General features: G+C 41.5%; 1 protein-coding gene across 1 annotated transcript; it reads right to left on the bottom strand.

Moving 5' to 3' along the window:
• Positions 1–1,789: 1,789 nt before the first annotated feature.
• Positions 1,790–8,707, bottom strand: LOC122764955 (SH3 domain-containing YSC84-like protein 1). The gene is made up of 11 exons (XM_044018981.1): positions 8,405–8,707; positions 5,852–5,962; positions 5,594–5,707; positions 4,922–4,986; positions 4,448–4,560; positions 3,901–4,029; positions 3,661–3,805; positions 3,372–3,513; positions 2,925–2,990; positions 2,715–2,744; positions 1,790–2,379 (listed from the first exon to the last, which is right to left on the bottom strand). Coding segments are annotated over exons 1-11 (1,125 nt in total). The 5' UTR covers positions 8,406–8,707; the 3' UTR covers positions 1,790–2,170.
• Positions 8,708–9,521: the final 814 nt, after the last annotated feature.

Here is a 9,521-nt window from a genome sequence, read left to right as displayed (position 1 = left end):
CAGATTACATACCACACCTCACCTAATCAGATTACACATCACGCCTAACCTAATTAGATTACATGTCACACATGACCTAATCAGATTACACATCATGCCTAACCTAATCAGATTACATACCACACCTCACCTAATAAGATTACCTAATCAGATTACACATCTTGCCTAATGTAATCAGATCACATGCCAAGATGTTACACCTCATGTCATCACACTACACAAATCTCGTGGAATCAGATTACATGTTAACATGGTAAACCTTGCATAATCAGATTCCACATCAAACCACCAGCACATTACTGTTACAGCTCATGTAATCAGATTACACATGTTATGTATTCAGATTCCAGCTCATGTAATCAGATTACACACATGTTTTCAGATTACAGCTGGAATAATCGGATTACACACATTATGTATTCAGATTACAGCTGGAGTAATCGGATTATGTATAAACACGTTACAGACAGCGCTGCATGTCCCTGGTCAACATGAGTTTCCGTCTCGGTTGCCTGGTCAACGCTCTGGTCCCGCCCACGGTGAACGGAGCGATCTCATTGGCCGCCATGGTGGTGTACAGCAGTGGACCAATCATAGGCTGCGGTCTGTGTCTGCTGCTGCCTGAGACCAGTGACGGTCCACTTCCTGACTCAGTGGAGGACTGTGACAGACAGCCTTGGATGAAAGCGCCCTCTGGTGGACATGATGAGAAACAAACGCATGTAATATGACGTCACCTTCTTCAGCTTTGTTTCAATGTCTCCTGTAGTTTTTGTTTTTTTAAATAAAGTTAGCCCTGTGATGATTCAAACATGCTCCTTGTTTAGTGACCTCTGACCTCTGGTTCAACCACAACAACGTTTCACACATTAACTTTCTGTTTGTTTAGAACTCACTCACACACTCACACGTGTTCATGGAGTCACGGTGGATTTTCACCCACTCACTTTACACCTGCGTCCACACACACACACACACACACAGCAGAGAGAATCATCACACCGACACACGTTAACATTCACTGAACTTTAGACAAACTGATAAAAACTATCACACGTTCATAACACGCGCTCTGTCCGCATGGTCAGATTACACGTCTACATGTCACACCTCACCTAATCAGATTACACGTCTACATGTCACACCTCATCAGATTACACGTCTACATGTCACACCATGTCAGATTACACGTCTACATGTCACACCTTGTCAGATTACACGTCACGTCCAACCAATCAGATTACACGTCATGCTTAACCCAATCGTATTATACAAGATTTAGAGTTTAGATTACACCACATGTAATCGGATTACACGGCAAAAAATACACCTCAAATAAGTCTCACGGGAGGGTCTATGGGCCAGGAGGGAGGTTCGATGGGTCAGGGAGGAGGGTCTATGGGTCAGGGAGGAGGGTCCATGGATGAGAAAGGAGGGTCTATGGTCAAATCTATTCTGACCTGATCAAGATCTGATTCATTAGAATCGTCCTGGTCCACTGTGGTGCAGCGTCCTCGGCTTGTCCTTGTCCCCTGAGAGGACGACTATCCTCTTCTCATTCAGAAGTGCCTTCAGTTCAGAGGAGACCCTCGGGTTTCTCCCCAGGTATGACCTGGTGTTCTCCACACAGAAGGTGATACGTGGTCTTACGTGGTCTTACGTGGTCTTACGCGATCTTATGCGGTCTTACGTGGTCTTACGCGGTCTTACGCGATCTTATGTGGTCTTACGTGGTCTTCCATGACTTCCTAGTTCCTCTTCAAGAAAGTGAAGAAACATGTTTGATAAATAGAATTTATTTATTTTATTCAAAGCAAAAAGAAGAAGAAAACCCCTGAAAAAGTCAGCTGACCTTTGGTCAGCTGACGCTGCAGTAACACATGTCAGATTAAATATATTCCAGATTAAATGTATTTTTTAATGTAGGTTTATATTTCAAATGTAGTTCTAAAGTGACAGAACATGAATGTGTGAATAATGAATTCATGTTTGTGTTTGAATGTAAAGAATTAAAAATCCAGAGAGAACATTTTTGTGATGAAGTTGTTATTAATGATTTCATCTTTAAAGTGTGACCTGTAAACGTCTCTTGACCCTAACTGCTGCCCGTAACTGGCCCCAGTGTTGTAGCTGCAGTACCTCCGACACACCAGCGGGCGGAGGAGGAGCCTCAGTATGTAACAAAGTTAGCGGGGAAGATCCCGACCCGCCCATCATCCAGTTGCCCCTCCCACCAGTCGTACTCGGAGTCGGTCTTGGTGACGACGGTGATGCGGTCGCCGGGGCTGAAGCTCAGGTCGCCCGGCTGCTGCCCGGTGAACGGGTGCGTCGCCGTGACGACCAGCTGGGGGCCAGCTGCAGCTGATGACAGTGCCCCGCCTTTAAAAAAATGATAACAATAATAATAATATAATGAAGTTTTATATTTAAAATTCTACTGAACTTAAACTTTGTGTGTGTGTGTGTCCAGGTATTACTAATGTTGTGGGGACCTAAACTCACATTATGGGGACTTGTTTCCTTGTGTTCCATAAAATAAATAACTACATTTTAAGGTGAAGATATGTTTTAAGGGGAGGATTAGGATTAGGATTAGGCCAGTCGTAATTGTGGTTAAGGTTAAAGTAAGTCTCCAAGAAGTCAATGCAGTGTCCCCTCAAGTCATGAATGTCCAACGTGTGTGTGTGTGTGTGTGTGTGTGTGTGTGTTCATACCGACGCTCTGACTCCTCGAGGCAAATTTATCTGAAACATGAAGGAAAACAAAGAGTTGAACACTAGAGGGAGCTGCAGCCTCAAACACACACACAAGTAAAAACTCTGTCACCAGTCAAAGGAAGGAGGAAGGAAGGAAGGAAGGAGGGAAGGAGACAATGGAGTAGTAGGAGAGATAAAATGAAAGCAAAGGTAAGAGTTTTTACTCACCTGAGGTTTCAGATTTATAGACAGAGATACTCGGATACAGAGCGTTCTTACTTCCTGGTCGAGCACCTGGACACACACACACACACACACACACACACACACACACACACACACCCAGGAGTTGGTGATCCACTGCTGCCTACATCACAAAGTTCACATGTCTTATTTTGTAACTTCAGTGTTTCAAATCCAACGTTCAGATTGACCTCAATGACACAAAGTGACCACATGAGGCAGCAGAGGACCTGCAGCTCCTGTGTCCCGACTTTAAATCACTGATTCTGTCTAGGAGGTTTGGTGTGGGAGAGTGAGTGGTTTACAAACTTCTGTTTCCTGGTGGAAAAATCTGTCTCACAGTGAGATAAAAAGTCCTTAAAACATCATAAACTTAAACTGACGCAGATTTTATGAGCCAAAATCACAGTTTTCCTCAGCAAGGACTGTTACCTGAGCTGGCTGGCGGTTGGTAGTTGCTCGGCGGTTGTTGGTAGTTGCTCGGCGGTTGTTGGTAGTTGCTCGGCGGTTGATGGTAGTTGCTCGGCGGTTTCGGCTGAGCTGGAGCTGGAGGTCTGGACGGAGCAACAGACGACTGCAGAGAAACAAAAAGGAAGAAAAGTTTGAGGACCTAGAAACTTCAAGCCAAGATTCGGCAGAGACCTCGGTCCTGGTCTGGACCCGTCTTAGCATTCCCCTTGGTAAGAACTGAGTGGAATGTTGTCTCTACGTTATTGTTTACCACTGATCGCATGTTCTTGCTGGTCCAGTCTGTGGTGTAGGCCTCGGAGTAAGCGTCCAGGATGTGGTAAAGGTCGTAGCACTCAGATGGAGGCTCCACGTCTCCGTTCAAAATGGCTGAAGCTCGGATGTCGCGGGAGTAGAACCTACCGACATGAACATAACCACAGAAATATTCACATTACACTTTCATTCGTTGACAACAAAGTCACGAGCCGAGAAGGAAATGCTCGGTACATACTTGCGGTTGGTTTCCTTGCGTTCGATCAGGTACGATCCCTCCAGGGAAATACCAGCGAACAAACCTCTGGATCTGCAGTAGGTGAAAACTGCTGCGGTGCTGCGCAGCGCCACGTCTGCTTCCACGTTCCTGAGATAAGGAACAACAGCTTTAGTGGCTTTCTTTCACGGGGATTCCAAGAGGTTCTACAGGCCAAGAAGGATGTTCTTTGGGTCAGGGAGGAGGTTCTATAGGCCAGGAAGGAGGTTCTTTGGTCAGGGAGAAGGTTCTTTGGGTCAGGGAGATGGAGGTTCTTTGGGTCAGGAATGAGGTTCTTTGGGTGAGGGAAGAGGAGGTTCTTTGGCTCAGGGAGGAGGAGGTTCTTTGGGTCAGGAATGAGGTTCTTTGGCTCAGGAAAGAATTTAAACTTCACTTCTGTGGTTCTTCTGTGACCTCAATGCTTACATAACTGCAACTCAGTTCACACAAGGCCACGCCCACATCATCTCACACCAGCTAACAGGAAACCTGTCAAACTGCCCTGGCACACACACACAAACACACACACCTGCCCACTGGTCCCACGGCGACAGTGCAGTTCCCGCCCAGCGTCAGATTCCCGCCCTTGGTAAAGGCTTCGATGGCTCTGCGCTGGTTCAGGATGATCACCAGGTCTGACACCTGACAGTTACACTCTGTTACATGTCATGAAACATCGTTTCCTGCTGTGTTCAAGGACAATCTGACACCTGAGCTTTAGACAGGAGGTCAATGTAAAGTGCTGCGTTCAAGGTCGCCATCGTCACGATTATTTACACACAAAATACTTAAAGTATGAAAATTCCTCTGAAACATGTGACGCCCGCCACCAGATTTATAATGAGGTGGGACGGACAGTAGTGCGTTCAAGGACAATCTGACGTTTGGCTTTTCCCCTCAGTGTTAACTGATTCATGACTGAACTGAAATATGTTCTCAGCACATCGCCCCCTGGTGGCTGGCTGCAGTACACCAACACATGTGTGATGTTTCTGTCACTCACCTCCACTCCAATCTCAAAGCCTCCTCCAAGCCCGGCGATGCCGATGGCAGAGGGGGCGGACCAACCTGAACACAAACAACACAAACAACAACACCAACAACAATAACAACAACACAAACACAGACACAAACAACAACGATAACAACAACACAAACACAGACAACAACACAAACAACAACGATAACAACAACACAAACACAGACAACCACACAGATACAAACACAGACACAAACAACAACACAGACAACAACACAGATACAAACAGACACAAACAACAACGATAACAACAACACAAACACAGACAACAACACAGATACAAACAACAACACAGATACAATCAACAACAAACACAAACACTGGTTTATTGACAGGTCAGTGACTCACACATTTATATTATTTAATGACGTTTCTGCTTTTTCTATCAAAGTGGAGAAATAAACACACACACACACACACACAGTAAGTGGGCGGGTCCATGTGACCCCTCGCTGTGGTGACGGCTCAACAACTTGTTGATGACAAGTGTGTCGTCAGATGACTCACAGACAAAAAAACAAGCCAATCAGAGACGGCAGAGCATTCACACAAAAAGCCTCTAGCAGCATCTGTTGGTCATTGTGGCACATTCAAGACAGACAGACAGGTGGACAGACAGACAGGTGGACATCTTACGTCTGTCGGCGAGCCTGGCGATGACGATGCCGCTGCCTCCTCTGGCCGTGATCAGGAAACCTGCCTTGATGACAGAGATGATGGCGAGACCTTCAGCCTTCGCTATGACATGAGCTGCAACACACACACACACACACACACACACACATTAAAGGGATAGTTCACAGAAGCTCACATGGCTGAAAAACACACACACGCACGCACACACACACACACACACACACACACAGACTGTGTTACTGTGTGGTCTTTTCTCACGGGGGATGAGTTTGTCCGGTCCGGTCCTGCCGGAGATCTCGGTGAAGTCCGTCAGGATCTTGGCAGCTTTCTTGGCCTCAGACTTGAGGTTGGATGGGATTGGGTTACTCACTACAAACACACCAACATCCCAGATTAACCAGCTGTCACTCATCGTCAAATAATCTGTAGTGGACTGAAATGTCAATTTATTTGTTTATCAGTTAAAAAATGTAAAGGTCTTAAAAACGATACGATAACGTTTGATTAACTTCATTATGAACATTATTAACTTCATCATTAACATTATTAACATGATTAACATTATTAACTTCATCATTAACATTATTAACTTCATCATGAACATTATTAACTTCATTATTAACATTATTAACTTCATCATGAACATTATTAACTTCATTATTAACATTATTAACTTCATCATGAACATTATTAACTTCATCATGAACATTATTAACTTCATTATTAACATTATTAACTTCATCATGAACATTATTAACTTCATTATTTACATTATTAACTTCATTATTAACATTATTAACTTCATCCACGAACATTGTCTTCATCATGAACGTACCGCGTCATCATGAACATTATTAACTTCATTATTAACATTATTAACTTCATCATGAACATTATTAACTTCATCGGTAACATTAATAGCTTCATCATGAACATTATCAACTTCATCATGACATTATTAACTTCATCATAGACATTACGCCTTCATTATTAACATTATTAACTTCATCGCAAGACGACGTGAATCATCGCAGACATTATTAACTTCGTATTAACATTAACTTCATCATGAACATTATTAACTTCATCGTGTTTGTCGCTTCCATCATGAACATTATTAACTAAAGCCATAGTATTAACTATCATAGACATTATTAACTGCATCATGAACATTAATGCTTCATCATGAACATTATTAACTTTATCATAGACATTATTAACTTCATCATGAACATTATTAACTTCATCATTAACATTATTAACTTCATCATGAACATTATTAACTTCATTATTAACATTAATAACTTCATCATGAACGTATTTTACTTCATCGCGAACATTATTAGCTTCATTAATAACATTATTAACTTCATCATGAACATTATCAACTTCATTATTAACATTATTAACTTCATCATAGCGAACATTATTAGCTTCTGGAATATTATTAACTTCATCATTAACATTATGCTTCATCATTAACATTATTAACTTCATCATAGCATTATTAACTACGTTATTATCATGAACATTATTCAAATCATCAAAGACATTATTAACTTCATTATTAACATTATTAACTTCATCATGAACATTATTAACTTCATCATGAACATTATTAACTTCATCATTAACATTATTAACTTCATCATGAACATTATTTACTTCATCATGAACATTATTAACTTCATGAACATGAGCATCATGAACATTATTAACTTCATTATTTACATTATTAACTTCATCATGAACATTATTAACTTCATTATTAACATTATTAACTTCTTCATGAACATTATCAACTTCATCATGAACATTATTAACTTCATCATTAACATTATTAACTTCATCATGAACATTATTAAGTTCATCATGAACATTATTAACTTCATCATGAACATTATTAACTTCATTATTAACATTATTAACTTCATCATGAACATTATTAACTTCATTATTAACATTATTAACTTCATCATGAACATTATTAACTTCATCATGAACATTATTAACTATTAATTATTAACATTATTAACTTCATCATGAACATTATTAACTTCATTATTAACAATATTAACTTCATCATGAACATTATCAACTTCATCATGAACATTATTAACTTCATTATTAACATTATCAACTTCATCATGAACATTATTAACCCTATTATTAACATTATTAACTTCATCATGAACATTATCAACTTCATCATGAACATTATTAGCGTCATCATGAACATTATTAACTTCGTATTAACATTGTGCTTTCATCATGAACATTACTATTAACTTCATTAAACATTGCTTCATCATGAACATTATTAACTTCATTATTAACATTATTAACTTCATCATGAACATTACATTACATGTCATTTAAACATTTGGGTACAAATAAGAGCTTCAAATAAGCCAAACTATGAAGTGCTAGTCATAAGTGTGAAGTTTTTTTTTTTTTTTTTTTTTTTTGTAAGTGGAATGCGATGCGATGTAGTAGAGGTAGAGTCGGAAGAAATGTGTTTTTAGTGAGGAAGATGTGGAGCTTTCCGGCTGTCGGGATGTCGTGGGGAGCTGGATTCCATAATGTTAATGATGAAGTTAACATTATTAACTTCATCATTAACATTATTAACGTATGAACTGATTTTTTACAGTGTGAAGAAACAGGAACAAGTAGATCGTGTGGAGCAAGAGGTGAGACAGACACAGACAGGTGAGACAGACAGATGAGACACACCAGACAGGAAGTGGACAAGAGCAGAAAAACCTCACGTTCTCTGACAGAATCACGCTTTTCCTCCACTTTACTCACTTTTCTTTCTTTCTTTCTTCTCTTCCTCCGCTTGTTTACCTGCGCACAGGTGCCCGCCGCGCTTCCGGCTTTCACAGCGGCGGTAAAAAAAAAAAAAATAATGACGATGATGATGATGATGATGATGATCTGCAGTAATGACGTCGACGAGACGGGCGCAGGTGTACACAGACGGGGCGGATTATCTGTGACGTCACACGCGAACAGGCGAAGTTTTAAAAGAGAGAAGGACGTTGTTAGGGAGACAGGCGGCGCGTGGGCAGCCCCAAAGTTCAGCGCGCTGCCGCCGTGCACGAGTGTTGTTGCTGAGGTGAGCGCGTGCCTGAGCAGTGACGTCACTTTTCCCAGAGTTCATAGTGTGAGGCAGAAACAGAAGGTGAACTCCTGACCTTTGACTGAGAACATGAAACATGGTTTTTCCTCCTTAGATTTGTAAAAAGACATGAATGACAGTCTGCTTTATGTCAAACTACACAACAAACTCTTTGTTTTTGAGTATTTCACCTTCATGTCTTACGTTCCCGTCCCTTAAATCTCTAAATAAATGAAATCTGAGTCGACACAGAGAAATGTTGTGTTTGGTCCTGACACGTCGAGGCGGAGCCAACAGTCAGGACATTCTTTGTGTTACTGGCTCAGTCGCTGTGTAAATACGACGTGATGTGATGAAAACTGTGATCCGTCTCCATGATCCTCTGCTCGTCCACGTCTGAAACACAACCATCAAATAATCAATGAATACCTACTCAAATAGACTGCAGCTTCCGTTCTGCCAGCAGGTGGCGCTATGTTGGTCAATGTGTGGCAAAGTTAAAGGGCACTTCCTGTTTCGGACGGTCAACTTCCTGTTGGGAGGTGACGTGTCCAGGGTCGGTCTCTCGTCTCATGTCTGGAGTTTCCAGCCGATCAGTCGATGTACGGCGGAGTCACATTGATGCGTCAAGTACACATCGACGATGATCGAAATTTGGTGCAACTTAGTTTCAGTTTTGTCCTCGCGGGGTTTCACCTCGGGGGGCGCCACTGAGCCACTGAGTTCTGATTTTCACCGTTTACTGCCTCAAAAATGCGATCGTTGTGGAAGAAAAACGTTTCTACGATGGGTCCCAAGTGTCTG

The sequence above is a fragment of the Solea senegalensis genome, unplaced genomic scaffold (genome assembly GCF_019176455.1).
Source record: "Solea senegalensis isolate Sse05_10M unplaced genomic scaffold, IFAPA_SoseM_1 scf7180000017812, whole genome shotgun sequence".
NCBI lineage: Eukaryota > Metazoa > Chordata > Actinopteri > Pleuronectiformes > Soleidae > Solea > Solea senegalensis.
This window is presented reverse-complemented; position numbering and strand designations above follow the sequence as displayed.